This window comes from Lycium barbarum, chromosome 9, assembly GCF_019175385.1.
Source record: "Lycium barbarum isolate Lr01 chromosome 9, ASM1917538v2, whole genome shotgun sequence".
Taxonomy (NCBI): Eukaryota; Viridiplantae; Streptophyta; class Magnoliopsida; order Solanales; family Solanaceae; genus Lycium; species Lycium barbarum.
In genome coordinates, this window is record NC_083345.1 from 107,327,888 (window position 1) to 107,352,520 (window position 24,633).

The following is a 24,633-nucleotide window of genomic DNA, read 5'->3' on the forward strand; positions in this document are numbered from 1 at the left end:
AATACTGCGCTATAGGTACTTTAGTAACTTTTTTTTTGTTGGAATATTTTGATTCAAATTTTGTTTTTTTTGAGTCATACTCAACAATGGGTGCCCTTTCGACTCTCCAACTTTTCGGTGCCGACCACCTATCGAGTGGCAGTGACACACTTTTTAGCTGCCGCACCCTATATTATATGTACGTGCAAATAAAGTCTAGCTCCATTAACGACCACGTGTTAAACTCTTATTGACTATTCGCCTGTAATTTGCCGGCCAATTGCCAACTAATGTCTCTCATCTTTTGTGTGACAATTAATTTGTCCTATATGTACTTAAAGTATATGTCCTTCCTTTATAGTTTAGCTAACATATGTCCTTTTCGTTCAATAGTTAATTTAAATATGTCCTTAAATTAATTAAAGATTCTAATTAGCTGATTAATAATTGAAAAGGGTCACATATACCCTTGTATAGGAAATTGAGAAGATATGCCTTTCGTTAATTCTAAATTTTCCATCTCGTTAATTTGCAAATAATATTTCAAATATATTCCGATATAGTTTCCAAAAACCTCCAAACCGTACAGTTCATCTTCCCCACAAGTTCATCGTCTTTTTTTAATAAAACTTAGAATTTTGGGGACCATCCAATATAAATAAGTATTGCATCTGTATATACTTATTCATTTCATTTAGTTTGACAATATATATTATTACATGTGGTCTCGACTCTTTCTTTTAGACTAAACACATGAAAATAGTATTTTATTAATGGATGGTGCTAGTTTTGAACCAAGATCTCTATACATTTCATTATTATATCAACTAAACAATTATTTCAGTCAAAGGAGTGAGGAACGTAACTGTAAAATGGCTTTGTTTCATTATATTTCATCATTCATATCAGTGTTTTAAAAGGCGGGGCGTAAGGCGAGGCGTTTTACATACGCCTCGACGAGGCATAAGCCTCGAGGCACTGGGCGTAAGCCCCATGGGTATTTAATTTTTAGTATTTCTTAAAATAATATAATTACAATAAATATTTTTAAATAGGTAAAATTACATTAAAAAAAATAAAAGAAAACTGTAAATAAATGAAATATATATATATATATATATATATATATATATATATATATATATATATATATATATATATGTGTGTGTGTGTGTGTGTGTGTGTGTATGTATATGTGTGTGTGTGAGCGCGCGCGCGCGCTTGATTCTCACAAAAAATGATCAAAGCCCATTATACACCGCTTATAACTTGTAATTATATATAACATAATTTTACAAGTATAAACAATACAATGAAATAAAAACTATTATGAAATGCAAAACAATTCTAACATTTTAACTTTCAAACAAGGAAAAAAACACAGTTTCTTAAAACACTATTACTATCATACTATTCATTTTATCTCCCTATAGGCAAATAATCAATAAAATTTATCAATATTACAATTAAAACATAACTTCTTCATGAACAAAAAATAAAATTATATGATAATTTTGATACATAGGACTTATGACCAATGACAAGTGAAAATGTACAATTCCGCTATGTGTTTTTTTTTTTAAAAAAAAGTGATATTCACCCTTACGACGTTCTCAAATAGTAAATATCCAATACTACGACTTGTTATATGAGTTACACCCAATCTTCTATTTCTATAGATGAAAAACTATTAAGTATCATTATTTTATTAAACAATTATGAGGGTGAATTGTAAAGAAATGGATCATGGGCCTAACTCAACCCCAAAAGCTAGCTTTTGGGGTTGAGTTAGGCCCATGATCCATTTCTTTACATTCTAATTAAGGAATTTAAAATATAATTTGTGTAAGAACTGTTAGGCGAGCCCTGGGCGTTGGGCGTTAGGCGGGTTTAGGGCGTACGGTTGGGCGCTTAGGGCGTAAGCCTCATAGGAACTAAGCCCCGCACGTTAGCCCTAGGGCGTTTTGTCACTGCCCTGCCCCGAGGCGAGCCTCGGGGCGAGTCCTGACACTGCCTTTTAAAACAATGATTCATATCATAAGCGCTATGTTTGATATTGTACTTGAAGCAATTGTTCAAATTCGGAAAAATGAATGCTCGATATGTATCAAAAAGATAGACAATTAATCTATTTTTCAATTCACTTTCGGAAAACAAAGAAAAGAATTGAATAGAGAAACTCCGAAGTATTTGACCATATCAAATATGTCAAAAAAAATGGGACTCGATCTTTATTTCACATCCGTTTATTTATTTTTAGTCTGTAATAACATAGTTTAGTCCTCTTAATTAATGTCACACTCCATATAGATTCGTCATCTCTTTTGTCTGTGATTTTCTGTCCACATATTCTATCTACATATAACAGCAAAAGTTGGGACTGACATCATATCAAGATAAGATAATTGTCATTATTATGGGTCATCGACAATAAACTGTATAACTAAACTTTAAATATTGTATGTATATTCTGAACGTATTATGGGCACATACGTATGTACGTATATAAGGACCACATGAAGATTCTGAATCAAGTCTTCTACAAAGCTACCACATGCAATACTAGATTGTGTCCACTCGAATCACCGCCAAAACAGACAGCATTTGGCTTATTTCGGAAAACATAAAAATAAAATGGCTAGTTGGTACTTTATTAATGTCTATTCCGATTATATGGAACATTTGAATTAGATCAATTCCTCAAATTGTCATTGAACTTGTATAAAAGTCCCATTAAAGTAACTTTTGAATTTTTTTTGGACAATAAAGTCATCAAATTATGTCCATAATTTTTAAAAAGTAAAACAATTCATTTTTGGACATAAAACCCCTTACCCCTTTTTTAAATTATAAAATTCATTTGAATATTTCTCTTTTATTTTCAACATGTGGAAAGTTCGAACAATTTTTTTTAAATATTGCAAAATTATATCTAAGTAGACAATAACATGATACAATTGTATGGTAGTGGATATGAGCACAGTGCTTAACTATAGTTTTTTTTAACTGGTTGTAAATAATTATTCTTGATAAAATTTTCAATTATCAGAAAAAATATTTACTATTTTGATTTTCTTGAGATGAACTTGGAATATTTTAGTTTTATTTAAGTTTTATAAATAAGTGGATTACAACTAATATAAATATTTTAAATTTTTAGAAAGTATATAAATACAACTAATTGTAAAAGTATTTTCATTTCTACAAAGTAGTTATTCAACATGATCTTTTTCCTTGAGAAAATCTATCTAAATATTCTACCAATAAAGCATGTTTACTCTAGTTATTACAAAACTGGATATATATGTTTAACTTCGGCTTGAAGCAATAGAAATATCAAGATAGTTCAAAAGAAATTGACATAACAAAGAAAATCTTATAGCATGCTTAAAATTTGAACGGTTATATTGTTTTATTCTTAAAGCTTGAAATATTACGTTGAATACTTCTATTTTATTATTAAGTCATGAAAAATATTAATTTGAACAAAAATTTCGGAATATCTAAAAATTGTGTTTAGGTAATGAATTTTACAATTTATATATGAGTTAAGGGGTCTTATGTCTAAACATAGAATGATTTACTTTATTGGAAACAAGGGCATAATTTGATAATCTTATTGTCCAAAAAAATTAAAAATTACTTTATTGAGACTTTTCTACAAGTTTAATGACCATTTGAGGAATCGATAACGGAAAGAGGATTTGCGCACTTAATAAAGAGGGCCTTAGAGAATATTTTTCCAAGATGGTAATATAAAGGAATTTCTAAAGAAGTTTACAGTGCTCTGAACTATACCCCTCACTGTCCTAATTATATTTGTTACTTGAATGCTATGTATGTTCAAATCTTCTGAAGATAATCCGGTACAAGATGACTTACTTAATATATAGGGCAACTTACACAAATGACAACACTCTGGGGATTTTTTGTTAGGCATAGCTATATTTTTGCTAATTATATTTCATAGCTACAGTAACATATATTCGAATTCGGCTGTATTTCGTTGTATTTAATTCGGATGTATTCAATTAAGCTGTATTTATTCCTAACTAATTTTACATTGTATTCAACTTATTTTATTTTAAATTCGATTGTATTCAAACAACATAACTGCAAAAAAATATAGGAATATTCAGCTGCATTCAAATTCACTGTATTTCTTTGTATACAAAAAAAAAAATCTCCTTCGAAATACAAACAAAAAATACATAAGAAATACTGTAGTTTACACTAAAAATATAACGAATACAGTAAAATACACTCAGATGTGAGATACAAGAAAAAACAATACTCTCAGATTTAAGATATAAGAAATTAAATACACTCAGATCTTAAATACACCACCGGCCACGGCGCCGTCGCCGGTAAGGAAAAAAAAATACATTCAGATTTCTCTTTCTCTTTCATTTTTTTCGACAACGCGAACTCCTTAACGCCAGCGTTCGTTTTTCCGGCAAGGTGAACTCCGAATCATCGTCATTGGTTCACGGTGGTATGTCTTCTCTGATTCTAAGGTTTCCGCCATACATCTCCGATCGTCGTAGGTAAGGCGAACTCGAGAACGAAAACTGATACAAATAGATCTCCCTAAGAAGGATAACAAAGCCATTACTACAAGGCAAAAGACATAAATTGACCCTTAAACTATACCGCAAAAGTTATTTTCACACTTAAACTATGCTGGCGATCCATTACACACCTAATATATTTAAAAGTGATATTTTTTACCCCTCCAGAGCTGATGTGGCATAAAAAAAAATATTTAAATAATAGGAGAGTGAGGTCAATTTTTTTTAAAAAAAAAAATTATTATAATTTTTTTTTTTTGCAACTTCTTCTTCTTTATTCAACCATCCCCTCAACCCCTCCCCCTTCTCCTCCACATTCCCGCCACCCCCAACCCCAACCCGTCTCCTCCACCTTCCCGCCACCCCCCAAAGGGCAGTTCGTGCAATTTCTTCTTTGTTGCCCATTTGAAGGGCAGTTTGTGCAATTTCTTCATTGCCCATTTGAAGGGCAGTTCGTGCAATTTCTTCATTGTTGCCCATTTGAAGGGCAGTTCATGCAATTTCTTCATTGCCCATTTGAAGGGCAATGTGTGCAATTTCTTCATTGCCCATTTGAAGGGCAGCCCGTGCAATTTCTTCATTGTTTAACAACAATGAAGAAAATTTCCCATTTGATGCAAATTTCTTCAATATTTCCCATTTTATTTTATAGGTAGATTAGATGCAAATTTGGTGACCGGAAAATGAAGAAGATCGGAAAAAATGGAAGCTCACCGGAAAATATTGAAGCTCATTATTATTTTATGGGTAGATTAGATGCAAATTTGGTGACCGGAAAATGAAGAAGATCGGAAAAAATGGAAGCTCACCGGAAAATATTGAAGCTCACCGGAAAATATTGAAGCTCATTATTATTTTATAGGTAGATTAGATGCAAATTTGGTGACCGGAAAATGAAGAAGATCGGAAAAAATGAAAGCTCACCAGAAAATATTGAAGCTCATTGGAAACAATGGTGATTATGCAATAAGAATGGGAGTAGGGATGAAGAAGAAATAAGGATGGGGAGGAGGGGAAAGGAAAAAAATATAAATTAAAAATTAGAGGATTTTTTTGACGTGACACTGACGTGGCATTGATGTGGGGAGAGAGTGTGTACACTCTCCCCTAGTGCAACTGGTCATATTGTATCAGGGAGTAAAAAATATCACTTTTTCATATGTGTAATGGATCGCCAGGATAGTTTAAGTGTGAAAATGACTTTTGGGGTAAAGTTTAAGAGTAAATTTATGTCTTTTGCCTTACTGTAACTTTGAAGCTTTCTCTCTCTAGAAAAACAAAGAGATTTAAAGCTAAGATAGAACAAAGCCATTACTATAACTTTGAAGCTTTCTCTTTCTAGAAAAACAAAGAGATTTAAAGATAGACTCAGATCTGAGAAGAGGGAGTTGATGATGATGAGGCGGCGGCGGCGGCGAAATGGCGCCATATCTGAGAATACACTCAGATCTGAGAAGAGGGGGTAGTGGATGTCGTCGGAGCTCCGGCGCATGATTCTGGCGGCGGCGGAGAGAGAAAAAATATCTCCAAGCTAGCCCTAAAATTATCAGTCAAGATAAAAATAATAAAAATAGAATATTCTACTTTAAATATATAATGTAGCTATGATAGGTAATTCAAATACAATTTTTAACTATGAGAAGTAAATAATGCAAACTATAACTATTCAATATAATTATCTATTATAGTTTGGCACGTCATGTAGATTCCCCCTCCCCTTAATATATACATACACATATTCAATCGTCATGATACAAAAGCAGAATAATCAGAGTTATTCGAAATATTATTCAAAATTTACAGGTTACTCCTAGACATATTAAGATCACTTCATGGCACATATTTCAGTGTAATCTTATCTTTTATAAAACCACCTTCGAAAGAAAAAATTGTTTTCTTTTTAGCTAGTATCATGCCTTACTTTTGTTAACCGTCTAGTATTTGACTTTCGAATATTCTGATCTGACTAATTCAGATTCACGTTGTGTAAAACATAATATATGAGAAGAAGTGCCTTTGCCAGGAAATTTTTCATTTCCCGCACTCTAAAATTTTAATTAAAAGTGAAGATCTTGCTAGCTTTTGATCATAAATTTTGAATCAGATTTTGAAAATTTATCTTCAAATATCTATTTGGCCATAAAATTTGATCAAATTTTGAAAATTTATCTTCGTGAAACATCCATGAAAAAGAAAAGCTTTGATGTCCGGAATTTCACGCCTTAGGATGATATTAGAACAAGCTTTGATGTTTTAGAGAAATTTATTTTAATCTTACCTCTAGGTACTTTTGAACTTTCATATAATTAAAACAAAAAAGATATAGAAAAGAAATAAGTCAAATTAAGCCTATTCTTTTCTCACTCTTTTAAATGTCAAATATCTATCACGTGAAAATGAAAGACAAGTGGAAGAGCGTCATTAATTGGCCAGTGGATTCTTATGTCAAATAGAGCATGATTCATGAAGCACCAATGGACTGATCAATGGCTCCCTCCATTACGTTTGTCTTATCCTTTTCTTTTTTGGGTTTTGGGAGGAAAATATTCGAAAGTGACTAGTTTACCAACATTTATTCATATCTCAACCATTAAAATTTAAGGTAAATTTTCACCAAAGTCGCTTAACTATGTATTCTAACACAAAAGTCACACAACTATTATTTTTTCCACCAAAGTCACTTAACTATGTTTTATAATACAAAAGTCACATAACTATCATTTTTTTTTTCTACCAAAGTCACTTAACTATATTTTCTAACACAAAAGTCACAAAATTTTGAGCTTACTAACACAAATATGACACCTACTGAAAAATTCAACTTCCAATAGTTATTGTTTTTATTCTTTTTTATTTTTAATCTAATATATACAAACTCAATTAATTAAAAAAGAACCAAGCGACCCGACCCAAAATTCATATGCAGGTATTAAAATACTAAAATGGTGAATAAATTTGAAAAAAAATATCACAAAATTATTGCTTCTGCTGCAAATTGAAATAACTATTATTCCATAAAATTCTTTTCCTCCTATCCAACACAATGTAACACTTTTTAATATATATTGAAAAAAAGGGCCAATATGCCTTAAAGATTGAAAAAAAAAAGTTGTTTCGAGTGAATTAATCAAAATTAACAAATATTTACATCAAGCAATATGATATTTACGAAGGTAAATTTTTTTCAAGAACAGTTCTCCAAAATTTTAGTCGTTAAGCATATAATTAAATAATCAAGAAAAGCTTATCTACGATCATGTCCTCCTCCGATACATTTTGTTTACGCACCACAATCATGATAATTCCACCATCTTACAGTTAGCATCACAAGCCACAACATTTTATTTCCACTCATGAAAATGAACCGTATAGAAAGAGATTTTTAATTGCATTAAAATTATGAAGAAAAAAAGAAAATGATCAAACTGAAAAAAGTTAATTCTAGAATGAATAATTTATTTCCACACATTTTTGGCTTGGGAGCCCCTAGAGAGAAGGATCGTATATTTAGTGGAAGGATTGGTTATGTTTCTTTAATATTTTAATTTCTGCATATGAATTTTGGTTCGGGTCGATCTTTTCTAATTGAGTTTCTATTTATTAGATTAAAAATAAAAATTGGATTTTTCGATAGGTGTGGTTTTTGTGTTAGTAAGGCTCAAAGTTTTGTGATTTTTGTGTTAGAATACATAGTTAAATGACTTGGGTGAAAAATATTGATTGTTATGTGACTTTTGTGTTAGAAAACATGTTAGAACAAAGATAACAATAGTATAAGAAATATATAATAAAACTTGTTTGGCTTGGATGCTAGCTTGGAGGCACGTCAAGACGTTTCTTAAAGATAGTTGGAGTCTCTCCCACGAGCAAAAGGAAGAATAAATAACAACACTATCTTTGGGATTGAACTAAGCCACACAACAAGTAGGATTCAAGAACGTTGCTCTTCTATTCCTGAATCAGTGATTTCACCTTTTTTATCAACGTCTCTTAAAAGTTTTTAGGGAAATTGTATTTCTTTTAAGTGCTTATATTTTCAAAGAAAGAAACACTATTTATAGGATAAAAGAATACATAATATAAGAGCTTTTATTAAATAAAATTTATAATAGGTTCATGAATTTTGAAATGAAAATGTATTTTTCAAAAGAAACTAAAACGTAAAAAATCAAATGAAGTGAAACTTGTGTATTCACATTCATTCATTCATTCATTCTGAAAACTCTTATCAAATTTATTGTTTCAAAATTAATTGAAACATTTGTTAAAACAAAACATAGTTAAGTGATTTTGTTAAAAAAAAAGTGATAGTTATGTGACCATCTATGAAATTTATCAATATTTACTCCTACCAGTTATATCATGATCAGTCTTTCCCTCTTGAAACTCTTTGTAGCATGTCATCTTATTCGGAAGAAAATGTCACAAAATGGACCTGAAAAATATTACTCCCTCCGTCCCAATTTTGTGATAATGTTTGACTGGGCACGAAATTTAAGAATGAAATGAAGATTTTAAAAATTTGGGGTCTAAAATAAGTTATAGATATTTGTGTAGGTTTTAATCATCTTATTACGAGTAAACTAGAAAGTTTAAAATTACTCCCTCCGTCCAGTTTTACTTGTCACATATTGACTTTACACGCTTATTAAAAAGCCAAAAATAGAATGAAAAGTTTACCATATTAGCCCTAATTATTGCTAATTACCTAATGATTGAAATCAATTAAAGCTTATCAAAGAACATGTGTAGCCAACTAAATTAAGTTATGGGTTCCAACAATTCACATATTCCCCATTAAGGGCCTGTTTGGAAAGCCACCCAGGTAATTGGAATTGGGTGTAATTACACAGTTTGGCCTGTTTGTTTGACCAGGTAATTACACAGTTAGGTGGGAATTGAGTGTAATTGAGAGGGTGTAATTACACTCTCCAATTCTCAAGGGGGGGGGGGGGGGGCTGAGAATTGGATATAATTACACCCTGTAATTATAGGGTTACCTTTTAATTTAATTTAATTTTATTTTTCTATTATTTTTTTAAATTTTAATTTCTTCTCTTTTCTGATTTATTTTTTATTTCTATTATTTAATTTCTGTAATTACAGGGTTACCTTTTAATTTATTTCTTTTTAATTTTATTTTAATGTTATTTTCTATTATTTTTTTAATTTTAATTTCTTCTCTTTTCTGATTTATTTTTTATTTCTATTATTTAATTTCTTTTTTATTTTTACTTTTTAATTATTTTTATTTTTTAAATATATTTTTATTTTTATAGTATTTATATTTCATTTCATTTCTTCTCATTCCCAACCTTTACTTCTTGTGGTTCCATATAATTTCTCGAATTTTTTTTAGTTTTTTATTTTATTCATTTAGCATAACCGTGTTAATATTCTAATTTTTGAAACTACATCTCTTAATATTAGAAAGAATGAGTCATTAACAATCTTGACATGTAATAAGTGACGTTATTAAAATAGAATTTCGTTGTGAATGAGGTTATAGACTTATATTTTCCCTTTCTTTTGAATTATAGGAGTATTTACTTATGTTACGTTGAAACTTACTTATGTAACGTTGAAACTTGACATAAGAGTATTATGTTAAATTTTTTTCTTTTGGATTTTGAATTTGGGTTATATTTTCGATTTTAAAAATATTTGCTTTAGTACTATTGACTTGTTATTTCACATTGCATGTTGTTTATTTTTCACTTACAGTTGATAGAATTTTGTCAAACATTTGAATAATGTTATGGCATTATATTTATAAATATATTTTTTTTTTTGTCAAACATCCAATCCCATGATGTTCTCACAAAAAAGGTATGCTTTTAAGTTTTATAATCAATTAAAATAAAAATATTATTAATTTGAAATTATATATCAATTATTTTTTACAATATTAGTTACAAATAGATGATTATTAATTGACATATTTTCAAGAAACAATGTATTATTAAATAACTAATTGAATATCATTTATAAAGGCATATATTTTTTAAATATTAATTTTAAATTTTTTATAATCAAATGTTATTTTTAAATTAAACTAACTGTGTAATTACACTTGTGCAACCAAACAACACACTTGTAATTACACTGTAATTACATTATGACAAACAAACAGGTCATTGTAATTGCAATACTGTGTAATTACAAGGCTGTGTAATTACTAGGGTAGTAATTACACCAATTCCAATTACCAGGTGGCTTTCCAAACAGGCTCTTAGTAGTGTTGGAAAAAGGAATTGGAAAATTTGACTTATTAATTACTAAGGGTAAAATAGGAAAAAATTAGTAAATTATCTCTTGAATTTTTAAGGTGGACAAGTAAAATTGGACAACTATTTTTACTATAGAGGACAAGTAAAACCGGATGAAGGGAGTATATTGTTACTAAATATAGAAACGTGCACTCTTCTTTAGACTAACTAAAAATGAAAGAGTAGCTTATTTTTAATTGAATCCTACTTTAAGGAAATGCTCTTTAAATTAAAATTAGATGCCTGAATATTGAAAGCTATTTTTCTCTAAGTGAACATTCAAAAATGTATTATATTGAAAGATGGTGATGTTTATTTTGAGAAACAATGAAATTGATGGTTGGTTCGAAAACGCAAACCATAACTTTCATTTGTTTGAAACATAAAAGGAGTAATTTTATACTGAGTAAATTTTTGCCAAAGTTATTATTATAATTTTTATATCAAAATGATTAGCTTTTTGCTTTTCGCAAAAAAAAAAAAAAAAGTTGATACTTATAATCTTTTAGTATATGTTATATAAATATTTAATTTTGGATCCAAATACAAATTAATTTAGGATGCGATTAACTCTATCAATACTGTAGATAAATTAGTCATCTATAAGTAAAAAATACAACCGCTAATGTGAGGCTAGGGATAATAAGGATATTTTGGGAGACGTCATTGCCAATGTTACTACATCCCAAAACTAATAACTATTCCTCTGTTCTAGTTACGCGTATATTTTTCTTTTTAGTCAGTCTCAAAAAGAATATTATATTTCTATAATTAGTAATAATTTTATTTTTTTCTTAATCTTTAATGAGATGATATAACCATATATATATTTAAAGCTTATTTTAGTCTTTAGATCACGAATTTTTAAAAGAATGTAATCTTTTAAAATTCTGTATACCCAATCAAATAATACCACTTATATTGAGACCGAAAAGGCAGTTTATTTAAATTCTAGCATTAATAATATAAATTATCATACAACCAGATTATTTGTGAAATAATTTCTTTAATAAAATATTGTGACCTGATTAAAATTAATTACTAACATGCCATAGTAATAAGTCTGGATATATGTTAAATATAAAGTACTACTATATATTTTTACACTATTGGTCAAGATTACTTAAATCCAGACCCAACGATAAAAAGTTTGACCAATTAAGTACAAGTACACATAATTAATATATTCCCAGTTTTAAGATTCTGTATTTATTAGACCACTGTCCGCTTTCTTTTTCTGTCCTACGCGGCTACACCTCAAATACTTCTTTCTCTTATTCTTGTTTGTCCATAGAGAAAAAGTAAGTGTTGTAAAATAATTTATCATACCCATATTATCAATTTGTTCATTGATGTAAATTTTAAGTTCTTCTATTTATTTGATCATCTATGTCAATTCTTTTTTTCTTGTTCCTTGTTTCTTGAAAATTAATGTATTTTCCTATGTTTTTTGGCACCCTTTATTTAGCTCAGGTAACAGATAGTTGAGATGAGAATTTTCTAGATGGGCTAAATTTATGCAAATTTTCTTGATTAAGATTCTTAACTGTACATGTTTTGATGTGCAGATACAGTGAATATTAACTGAAAGCCTGAACAATTATATAGGGACTTCTCAGAAGTTTCAAAGAGATTTGCAGATTTTATTTTAATCTGATATAAGGTATGTTGTTCTGACGTGTTTAGTTAAAAGGGCTGTGAATTTGTTTTTTCTTATGGAGTTTCCACTGTTTAATTCTACTATATCATAAATTGATTAGAAAAAAATATGTTTAGTAGTAGTTATGTAGCGTGTAGATACAGTTATTCTGCCTGAAATGCTTCGAATAGTACGATCGAGGGATATCAAATTTCATAATATGTTTTTTTCTTAATCAAGATTTTTTTCTTAAAGACTTGTTTTACTTCAAGAACATTTTTTTAGGAAAAAAAAAAGGTTATCTCTTGATCAAGAAAAGAACTTTGGAAGTGACAGATGTGGAAATCTCGGATCTAGATTTTTCTCATATATTGAACTTCTAGAAATTTTTAATAATACTCTTAACTACTCTCTTGTTTAATTTTACTTGTCCACTTTGAACTTTTCACGCTATTTAAGAAATAATAAATGAACTGCATAATTTTTCAATGTACTCATATTAATTGGTGCATATTTTTATTGGATATGAAAAACGACTTGAAGTGAATAATTAATACTATGGGTAAAACAGGAAAAAATAAATTGGCTTTTTTTAATTTATTTTTAAAATAGTGAACAAGTAAAAGTGAACGGAGGAAATATTATATAGAATGTTTTTCTTCTTGTTTTCTCGTGTGGGGAAGTGTTGCTTGAATGTCCCAATAATTTAATTGGAAAGCCTGCCACGTTAAATATGGAAAGGCAATTAGTCAAAGAGAGCAGAATTTTGTTCTTAATAAATAAATTTGTATATGTTCATAAATCATAACAAGATTTATGTATTTTAATAAAGAGAAGCTTTTGGGACTTGTCTGATAAAAGCATGAAATAATAGGCTTCTGACTTCGAAGGGAAGAAAAGTGGGTTAAAGCAAATAGCGAATTTAGGAATAATGTTCGTAAGTCTAATACCGTAACTAATGATGTAATTTTCTCTAAAGTTATTAGTCCCTACTCCCTATTTGAAGCTGCTTAATTTTAGTGTTTTTGAGCTGTTATTCCATTATTTTCTTTCTTTCTTAAATTACAAATAAAATGGATGCCAATTTCTCTTTTTTTAATAAATTACTTTGGCATGACAGATACTAGGGTGTCAAATAGGCGGGTCAAGAAGAGCTGAGTAAACCCCTCCAAAAGTTACTTGGCTAAAATGGGTTAAAAAGTGGGTCATAAGTTAACCCGCCCAATTTTACTAAGTTTTAATTTTTTCTTTTGTAAGTAATTTTTTTAGTACCTGATAAAACTATATTTTTTGTTTCTTATGGCTATATATATAACATACTCATATAAAAAAATTGTCTTTTTAAAAATATTTTGATAAATTTCTCATGGGTCAATTTGGGCTGCATATTAGCCCATTTTTATGGCTGAAATGGGTTGATCTAAATGAATAGCGGTTCAATGATCAGTCCAAACTTGGGCGATTTGAGCTGGTCATGTTCTCATGTGCTAATTTTGCCTCCCTTAACTGATCTAATCTACAGCCTAGAATTGTTGGGTTGGGTTGGATTGTTTGAACTTCATTTGCTATATTATAATGGATGTCTAGTTTGTTAGATATTCTTAAGTGAAGCTTGAAACTTTGTAACTTGTTTTCTTTCTTTCATGCAATAGGTGGTCCTGACATTTCTTTGTTGACAAATTTTTTGTAGTAGTAATTGATGGCATCACCAGACTTGCATACACCTTGGCTATCATCAGCTATTGAATCTTTTGGTGGATCCTTCAACATACACACAGAAGATGAAGGCACAGCTCACAGTGTTGTAGAATTTCTTGAAGATCCAAATTCTTCTGATTGTAATGTACCTCCTAATATTCCGAAACCCCCTCCAGTTCCTGGTAAAATCCATTCAAAAGCCGCTAGTTCTCGACAACTTGCTAATTATGATTGTGTCCCAAAAGAAACAATAGATACATGGGACAAGCTATTCAAAGAAGGATATGGAGCAGATGTGCATATAATTACTGAGGATGGATCATTTATTCCAGCTCATTATCCCCTTCTGGTCAGTATGCTTAATTATACTTTGTATTCCCTTGGGGGTCATTTGGTTGTTGGTTAGAGTTATGCAGGGATCAGTTATGCAAGGATTAGTTATTCATGTATTAGTTATTCCATCTTCTACCCTGCATAAACTAATACATAGATTTACTCACAACTTATACATGTTTTATTTATGTGGAATTGTATGATGATAACCAAATACCGTATTTGGTGTGCTGAATTTTAGACACAGCAAGTAAAAAGCCACCAAACATAGTATTTACTATACTAGTTTTAATACATGAATAACTCACTTCCTAACCAACAACCAGATGACCCCCTAATAATATCCTATCAATCACATACTGTATGCATCGTTTTCCTTGCGGCATGCACTAGATCACTATTTTGTTATTTTCATTTTGATTGGATACTGTTTTGCACTAAATTGGGATTTTACAGGATTACTGTACTATTTTGTATCTGTAAAGTAGGGCCAGAAAGTGGTTACACTTGTTAGCAATTATACGACAAAGTCCAATTTTTAACTTCTTGTTTTGTCTATCAGGCTTTGTTATTAACAATGCCCACTATTTATTGTTCTTTCTCCCTTATGATCTGCATAGAGTGTTGCATCTCCAGTGTTGGGGAATCTTCTGCAGCAATCCAAAGTAAGGAATGGTATTAGATGCATAAAGATCGCTGGGGTACCTCATGATGCAGTCTATGTGTTCATCCGTTTCCTCTACTCAGCCTGGTATGCAGAAAGTTTCACCTCGTAGCTTTTTGAATCTTCAATGAGTTTAATCTTTTACCTTTTCTTGCTTTGCAATTTTGTTTTAAAGTTGTGTCTCAAACTTCTGTTGGTAGTTATCATCAATTGAAATTTATGTCGCTTTTTTCACCTAATGCAGTTACGACGAAGGAGATATAAAGAAGTTTGTTCTGCATCTGTTGGTCTTATCACATTTCTACTCAGTACCATCCCTTAAAAGAGTGTGCATAAACCATTTGGAGCAGGGTTGGTTGACCTCGGAAAATGTGATAGATGTGCTTCAGTTAGCGAGGGACTGTGATGCACCACGACTTGCTCTCTTTTGCATTCGTATGGTTGTGAGGAACTTCAAGAGCATATCATCCACTGAGGGTTGGAAAGTAATGAGACGCGCTAATCCCGCACTTGAACAGGAACTTTTAGAATTTGTTGTTGAAGCAGATACGGTAAGATGGTTACTGCAAGTTTAGAGAATAGTGCATTCTCCTTATTTGGTATGAGAAGCTATAGTAAAAGTAGATAATCTTATTATTGTTTGTTTTTCAGAGAAAAGAAGACAGGCAGAAGAAAATCGAAGAGAAAAAGGTGTATTTGCAACTGCATGAAGCAATGGAAGCACTGGTTCACATTTGCAGGGATGGGTGTCGAACTATTGGGCCTCGTGACAAGGTGCTTAAAGCAAGCCAGGTGGCGTGTAGTTTTCCTGCATGCAAGGGGCTGGAATCTCTGGTCCGTCATTTCTCTAGCTGTAAAACTAGAGTTCCTGGTGGATGTGTACATTGCAAGCGAATGTGGCAGCTTCTTGAGCTACATTCACGTATTTGCGAAGAACCTGACTATTGCAAAGTTCCTCTTTGTAGGTAAGGGAATAAATTTTATGGTGATATTTTAGTAGATAGAATCACATTTCATGAAGCAGATATTATTTAAGGGAGAAGAGTAATTTATCCATTTACTATGTGAAAAGGATCAATGTTACCCTCCGTTATTGGTTATACTATTGGTACAGAAATACCCTCAATGTTATTCAAGTGGCTCAAATATACCCCTCCTCCGTTAGAACTGTCCAAGGTGGACGCCCAATCCCACGTGGCACTGGCATGTTGGTGAGGTGGACACCACGTGGCATGCCACCCCACCACCCCTACTCATTTTACTCTTTCCCTTCATCTCCTTCTTCCACTACTACAAGATGCATGGAATGCATATAGAACATTTTTATTTTACTCATTGGAGCCTCAAGAATCAGCACAAAATTATAAAGGACGCACGTTGCTTGCAATAGTAGTGATTCTCAGTTTGAAAACCAAAAACCAGTAAATGGTTTGGTCAACTACTTTCCTTCCGTTTGAATCTTTCGCTAAAAGTTATGCACTGATTACACAATTAATTTTGTTGCTTCAGGCATTTCAAGGTGAAAATGCTGCAACAGACCAAGAAAGACGAGTTGAAGTGGAAGGTGCTAGTAAGCAAAGTGAGAGCAGCAAAGAATGTAGTGAGCTTATTCTCATCTCGGCGGTTAGCTTTTTAATGACCATAGAATAGTATATATGATGCTTATAACAACATATGGCCAATATTTTAGCTGGCCATACATATACAAGCTGTGTAAATTACAGCTAATTCATATATAAAATATCATGTAACAGTTGCTATTTCTGATTAATTTATGGCCAGGTGTCCTCTTTTTCATAAGCCAGTTGGTACAAAAAGTTCTAATGTATAGCAACTCTTATGTTTTTGTTAGTTGGAGTTGTCTATCATATTTTTGATGAACAAGAAGAGTATTACTATAAACTTGAAGATTATGGTTCAACTGCACATTTGTGTTCTTTAGTAGTGGTTGTCTTCTTTCCTTAGGTTCCTGGTTGATCAGCTAGGCTGTTGAAGTAACATTGAATGTTTGTTTTTGTTTAATATATTCTCCCTATATCATTTATATGTGACAATAAGTAGACAAGATTATAGGTTACTCAAAACTTGAGAAATAAGGGAATATCGATGACCTTCGTTGAACAGAAAGTTAACTGTCGACATTATTATCCATTGTTGAGGTGTCATAGCCGGTTGAATGATTGATAAAAGCAGTCTTTGCTTTTCGATCAAAGGATGTTTATGCTATCATTTTAGGAGATAGAAGTTGCTACGCCATATTTTCAAGGTTATAGCCTAGCTAAAAAGTTATCCGGGGTGGGTCTTCTAAGGCAGGTTCCGCTGGTTCAACTGAACCCATTGATTGCGCCTTGAACTATGTGTACATATTAAATGGTATTCATATAGTAAGATCACATTCATTTTAAATTCACAACTCTAGAACCTGGATTCGCTTTTATGATGTAATAGTAAAGTGCAACTTCAAGAGCATAAACTAATAGCATAACAACTTAACTCCAGTCTCCAACCACCCCATGAACTATAAAATCACAATGTTATTCAATTCTTTTACTTCCTCAATGTAATACATATAACTCTTTTGATACAGTAAGATCAGAGGCGAATCTAGGATTTCAAGAGGATGGGTTCACCATTAGCTATGAAATTTTTTGATCTCTTTTGCCTTTGGTTCGTTGCAGCTTAGCGCCTATGTTTTTTTTTAATTTCTTTTGCCTTTTGGGACTTGGGGTAATTAGAAGGGGGAAAAAAAGTCATTAGATGTAATATAAAAAAAAACACGTTTTTTACTTTTGGGTAATAGAATTATAGAAGAATAACTATTTAGAATAATATAAAAATGAAAGTTAAAAGACTGCGTTAGAAAATAAAATCAAAAAACAAAAAAGCGCAAGAGCGCGGGTTTGATCCCAAGACCTTGAGGAAATAAACATAGTCTCTAACCAGTGCTACACTCAGCCTAGTTTGACTATGTGTTCTTTCAGTTAATATTAGATATATTTTCAAAATTATACACATAATATATCAAGTTTAGTCGAATGACCATGTGTTCACGTGACCCAAATTTTAAGCATAAATTCGCCTCTGAGTAAGATCTCAGTATAATGCATATAAATACATATAGAGATGAAAGACCTCCAGGATTTACCTACATATGATATACAAAATACAGAAGAGAAACAAAAAGTCCACCTGGGACATCAAACAGGCATATCTAGTTGATTCATCTTGCTCTCTTATTAACCGTCAATGTTTGCTCTCTTATTTTCCCAAATCTTTGCACACTTGATCAAGGATAGAGAGGAAGTCCCTAACTACCATAAATATCCTGATCAGTCGAGATTCTTCCTTGGCGGCCAAATCACCATGGAAATATTCTGTTAGCTCCTTTACCATGGATAGAGCTACATCCTCTTGGGCTTGTATGTTGATAATTTCTCCCTCTGCTTTATTCAAGAATCCATTCATCGACTCGGAGAACTTTCTACTACTTTCATCTAAAACCAACTCTTGATTCAGCTTTAGAACATCAGTAATCTTAGCAATTCCTGCTTCTAGTTTTGCAACTTCATTGCTAAGAATATCTGAGTCCATGGCAGCTGCTTTCTTCACATTGGCGAGCTCATGGCTCAAATTCAAAATAACCTGAAGCCCGTTTCTAAATTCAGCCTCATCGCGACTGGAAGATTGATGATTCTTTTCTAGATTTGGAGTCAGATCAGCCTCATCAGCATCAGAAAGACGAGGACCTTCTGCTCTAATAGTTTCATGAATAACAAAATGCAAAAGGGTGGTTTTCCCGTCAGCGCCTTTAATATCTACGAGCTTAAGAAGGGTATCAAGCTTGAAGGCACGTGCATCACCTCTGTTCGTTCCCACATTCATGCGGTTACCGGTTTTGAGTACAGCTTCCAGGAGCTTTACAAATGTCTTGCTATTCCTTAATTCTTCACATGCAGTCTGCAATAATGAAGTAGAGAAAAAGTGACAGAAGTGACTTTTTGGGCATCAGAATCTCTACTTGTGGAAATAAATTAGTAGTAATTGAATTGAAGTTAGAAATTCATATGCCTATATCATTGTATCGGCCCAAAACCTCGCTCATTGATCTTTACGGTGCTTTCTCTGTCTCTATCAATTAAAGCCTTATATTCATAGAAGAACGTTGCTAGGCTCTGATGACACTCTTTTAGTTAGTGATAGGAATGGAGACAAATATTCCATCTATTTTATCTATTTTGATATTGAAATTAGATTTTTTGAGATTGACAACGATCATTCTTTTCTGAGTGAACTGGAAAGTTATTACTGATCACATATGGCATAACAAGAAGGATGAGACACACTGAAGGCTAGAGAGAAAAGGTTAATACCATTGTCAACTTTCAAAAACTTCAGTTATTTCAGATGATCCTACCAAATATGCATGTTAGTCTAAACAGTAATATAATGGATATATCAACTTGAATATTCCAATCTGTTGATGACAAGTCTTGTGTGCCGGTGCGCGCATGTGGCCATTAGAATGGCACATATACATGAGGAAGAATGGCAATTTCATAGGAAATTTAAGTCAAACACTTTGAAGTTGCATAAGCAGTTTAAAATGTTCTATTTCAAAAGCAACCTCCTCCTTGCACTTGACCATAAAAGTTTTTATGGTTAGAAAAACAGCGAAATCAAAACAGCTCTAACTCTAAAAAGTATATTCAATGGGATCTTAGATGGTAGCAAAAACTAAAGGCCACTAGTTCAAGTAGACAAACTTCAGACTATAAGTCATACCACAAGATTTATCGTCATACAACTGCAGGCAAGGACCGATGTAGCCTTTTGGTACAGGTTCATCTAAACCCATAACTTTCAACACAGTATGAATCAACAACAACATACCCAGTTGGATCCCACAAAGTGAGGTCTGGGGATGAATGTATATGTAAAAAACTACTAAAATCTCAACAAATGTTAGATCTGAACCCATAATTTTAACATTGCAACGAGTTCAATGCTACAATTGAACCCATTAAATTTAAATTCTAGATCCGCCTCTAACTATTGGGTGTATGTTGTAATTCCAACAATGCTGCCTAGGTAGGCGAGTTCAGGAAAATGGCACATGAGAAGTTAGAAAGAATGATTTACCTTTAATGTCTGAAATGATCTCTTAAGGTATTCAACCTCTGAATCAAAACTAGCAATGTAAAGCATTGCATCCACCCTCTTGAATGCAAATGGTATATCTAGCACTGCTTTGAGAAATTCCTCAGCAGGGCCTAACTGGAACTGCGATTCATCTTTGATATCCTTCAGCTTCTGTTCTTCTTCTTTCGTGGGAGCCATCTTTATTAGAGTCTCCAGTAGCTCCGTTCCGAGTGTGTTAGCATTACCTTGTTTTTTTTAAGTATAAAGAAGATATATAAGTAGTTCCCTCATGCAAAAACCCCTTAATTTTAAGATCATTACATATGGTATTGCACACTTGGGATTGAGGCGTACAATATCAGTAGTACTAGTTGTATTGGGATCAAAACAACAAGGCGTCATGCGAAAGCGAACAAAGCCAACTTTGAAAGACGATAAATCAGACAACAACAAAAAATGCATTAAAAGATGCATAATCATTTAATATGGTTGGTCAATTGACCTATGATAACATTAATATAAAAGAGACTATAAAACTATGGAGAAAATAAACCCCTCTAAATAAAGTTGTTTTAGTAACTACTATTGTGGATGCTATTGTGCTATTTTATAAGAAGGAAGGATCGCAATCTTCAATTTATAGAACTACAAAATTTCTCCTTCAAGAAAATGATGAAAATGGTAAGAGTCATTTTCCACCAAAGAAAACATTTTCTACCAAGAAAAGTAATTCTAACTATGGTAGAAAATCAGGCAAACCATAACAAGTTATTGTAGATATGGAAATGCATGCGCAATCAAAGCTCATCCATAAACATGAAAATATGTTAATGACTAATAGGATCTTGTTATAATTTTCTTTTTTACTTTTTGGCATTGACTAGGAGGAGGTTTAAGGGGCAGACAAGATATGTCATTAAGTAACATGTAAAACAAAAGGTTTGATGAGCTAGCATCAGAGCTCATTCACAAACATGAAAGTGACATCCCAGTGAAATAGTAGCTATGGCTCAAGATGTGAATGATGGCCACATAATTAGGACCAGAATTAAATGTCACCATGCTTGTTATAGTGCCAATCTGCAGTTCGTTCATTTAAAACTAGAATGTGAAACCACCGAAAGCAAAGTATGGGACCACAAAATCATGTTCCAGCTCAAAGAAAATTACTCAAAGCTGTCCCAATTTATATGACACCTTTTTTTTTTTTAGTCTGTCTTAAAAAAAAGTCACCTTTCTATAATTAGAAACAACTTAACTTTAAAATTCTCCGAAATGATTTATAGTCACCCAAATGTCTAAGGTTTGTTTCAGACAATAAATTTTAAAGTCTTCCTTTCTTTCTTACGATTTTGTGTCAAGTCATACGGTGTCACATAAAAGGCTTTAATTTTCATTTGATTGACAAGTTATCATAATTTGAATAACCTATCTGATTAAGTGCAATACGATTGAAGCCTAAAATAATAATCCAACTACTAATTACTTTTGAGCATTTGGGAACAATCTTAAAAAAATGTAAAAGCAAGAATCCATTATTTTACCTTCTACAAGCGCTTCATAAACTTCATCACTAGTGATCTGAAGTGCTCTCAACAAAATTGCAATATTCTGAGACTTCTTTAGGTGAAGCACCTGGTTCTCTTGATTCATCACAGTAATAATTGGGTGCCTTACACCATCTTTTGAATTCAAATTTGAAGAATTTACAGTGAATAATGTTTCAAACATCTCCTCATTTAACCTAAAATAAAAAATAAATGGTGGGAAAGAAAAGAATTACAATCAAAACCACTCATCAAGATTAGGAAACATTTTATTGATCAAGATTAGGAAATATAGACCAATGAACTAAAATCCATTGACAACAATGATATACTCAATGTTTAGCTATTAAAACTTTAGAAGATCAAACAAATTCATACTACTAATAATATTTCTAAATAAAAAGATATGGTTTAATATATCGACGACCCTTAAACTTGCCAGAAAATTTTATTTAGACACTCGAATTACGACTTGTTCCAATTGAGCACCTGGACACATGATAAAGTGTTCCTATTAGAATAGAAACACTTTATCATGGGTTCATGTGCTTAATTGGAACAAGCAGTAGTTCGAATGTCTAAATTAAATTTACTGACCAGTTTAAGCGGTTGTCGATGTATTAAGCCGAAAGATATAATAACATAGTTTAAATACTTGGAATGATATAAATTTTACCAAAAAGAGCTAGGTTTTAGTTGATCCCAAACCATTGCTCTATCTGAGCTGGCTCTGACTTTATCCCAGTGCAGAGGCTTCAGCTTTGGCTTCATACTTTCTTCATTCCTCCTTTCAACTGCTTTTGAACTTTCAGAATTGCCATTAGCACTCTGGAACAGGCGGGGCATCGATGGCCCACCATTTTCAACTAGTACACGAGGTTTAAGTACTGTCGAACTTCGGGCATTGATGGCCCACCAGAACCTCAGCTTTGGTGGCAGTGGTGGTGGTGGTGGAATTTTTATAGGTACATACCTCCCTGAGTTTCCAAATTTACTCATAGACAACTCGGGATTCTGCGCTGAGGAACTTGAAATTTGAGAATCAGGGGAATTATGAGTACTGCCAGAAGATATTGAAGATGATGACATTGACATCTGTTCCACTGGTGGAAAAGTAAACCTCGACCGTGCTGGAAATTTTACCAAACTCTTCAATTCTCCCGAAGGACTATTTGATAATGAATCGTTTGAAGAACTGTAACTCATATATTGATTCTGGTTCTGCGAAGAACCTGCAAAAGGTGCATGGAAACTCCTCTGCATGAATTCGGGACTACCTGTTGAAAATTGCTTCTGTTACTGCAACTTTACTAGAATAATAAGTAGTTTAGTTGCAGGAGAGGTCTTTGTTTAAATTTAAGTTTAATTTAGTTAGATAAGTTTAGTTGAAATAATTTACTAGGTTTATTGAATTTTATTCTGCAGATTTTTTGTTTTTAAGTTGGCTATTTAAAAACCTTTATGCTTAATGAAATTATTGAGAGACATTTTCAATCAACACTTTCAACCTTTTTGTTGCACCATCTTTCAAAATACCAACGTTACCTTTATCCCCAGAGGATGCTCCGGGGGAGAAGAATTCTTCCTTGTCATCTTCAAATGATCCAGCCTCTCCAATTTTAGGATGTTGTTTGAAATGTTGACGTGCCAATGGAGGGAGAGGGTGGAGTTCCGGTGATTCGAGTCTTTGGTAGTTTGGGACAAAGTCATCATCTGAAGCTGTAGAAGATTGAGCAACATCTTCATTTACTTCTCTAAAACTCACAAGCGGCAATTTTTTCTTAGTTGCACGACCGATGTCTATGTTAGAAGGGGTTGTATTAGGCAAGACAGGCTGGAGACTATCACTTCTCTTGTCATCATCATAGCTTTTGTCTTCGCGTTGGGGACGGTGATGATAAAGGAAGAAGAAAAGAACGAGGAGAGTGACGAACGCAGCAGAGAGGATTGAAACGGATATGAGGATGCCAATGAATTTGCTGTTGATAGAATTATTAGAGGAATGTGAGGAGTGTGGGAGAATGAGTGAGGAAATGTTGGCAGGGAAAGTGGTAAGATCATCGAAAGACGGCGAAGGAGGAGGCGGAGGAGGAAAAAGTGAGAAAAATGGATGAAAAGGAGGAGAAGGAGATGGAGGTTTAGTTTTATTAATGGATGAAGTTGAAGTTGGATGATTGAAGGGGAAAAAAGGTTGATGAAGAAGCCTACGATGGTGGTGTATATGAGTGGCAGAGGAGAGAAGGAAGAAGGTAAAGATTAGACTAAGACTGAATAATGGAGAGTGCATTGTATATTGTGAGTTGTGAATGGAAAATTTTCATTGAACTTTCTCTTAAGCTATCACACAGAATGAAGATGGATTCTTGATAATAGTGGGACTCGCTATTAATTACATAGACAAAAGGGAATGGTAATATGGAGTAGGATGAGACAGCGAGGTGTAAATGCCATGCTCTTTGATGAGTGGCAAATGACAATTGTAGTAAGTAAGGTAGCTGGGGTGTGATATTGGGTGAAAGCCTTGATTATGGGTTGTTATAGAGTAATTGGATGGTGATGTTGGTAGGGAAGCTTTGTTAAGAGCTTAAAAATGAAAGGTTTCGGATTCAAGCCTAAGGAATGGAGAAACTTTTGGTAATGAGGTTTCTCTTTATGGGTGGGTCCTATCAGTGGTGGAGCCAGGATTATCACTAAGAGGTTCAACATATGAAAAGTCAAATGGGGTTCAACATCTACTATATAAAAAATAATAATTTTAATCATATATAAGCAGCGTAATTTTCCGTCAAAGAGG

General features: G+C 32.4%; 2 protein-coding genes across 6 annotated transcripts; one reads left to right on the top strand and one right to left on the bottom strand.

The window, feature by feature from the left end:
- The first annotated feature begins 11,969 nt into the window (after positions 1-11,969).
- Positions 11,970-17,079, top strand: LOC132609298 (BTB/POZ and TAZ domain-containing protein 3-like). 4 transcript variants are annotated; one of them, XM_060323205.1, is made up of 7 exons: positions 11,970-12,120; positions 12,388-12,482; positions 14,152-14,505; positions 15,110-15,240; positions 15,398-15,704; positions 15,805-16,118; positions 16,663-17,079. In XM_060323205.1, exons 3-7 carry the CDS (start codon positions 14,158-14,160, stop codon positions 16,787-16,789), a joined length of 1,227 nt encoding a protein of 408 aa, XP_060179188.1. In that variant the 5' UTR covers positions 11,970-12,120; positions 12,388-12,482; positions 14,152-14,157; the 3' UTR covers positions 16,790-17,079. The 4 variants fall into 4 exon arrangements, with proteins under 4 accessions (XP_060179188.1, XP_060179186.1, XP_060179187.1 ...); XM_060323203.1 differs by having other exon boundaries at positions 11,971-12,120; positions 14,149-14,505; XM_060323204.1 differs by lacking the exon at positions 11,970-12,120 and adding an exon at positions 12,145-12,292 and having other exon boundaries at positions 14,149-14,505.
- Positions 17,080-18,052: 973 nt separating this feature from the next.
- Positions 18,053-24,328, bottom strand: LOC132609300 (formin-like protein 2). 2 transcript variants are annotated; one of them, XM_060323209.1, is made up of 5 exons: positions 23,385-24,328; positions 22,516-23,071; positions 21,837-22,036; positions 20,293-20,537; positions 18,053-19,110 (listed from the first exon to the last, which is right to left on the bottom strand). In XM_060323209.1, exons 1-5 carry the CDS (start codon positions 24,124-24,126, stop codon positions 18,412-18,414), a joined length of 2,442 nt encoding a protein of 813 aa, XP_060179192.1. In that variant the 5' UTR covers positions 24,127-24,328; the 3' UTR covers positions 18,053-18,411. The 2 variants fall into 2 exon arrangements, with proteins under 2 accessions (XP_060179192.1, XP_060179190.1); XM_060323207.1 differs by having other exon boundaries at positions 22,516-23,116; positions 23,385-24,326.
- Between the last annotated feature and the right edge of the window lie 305 nt (positions 24,329-24,633).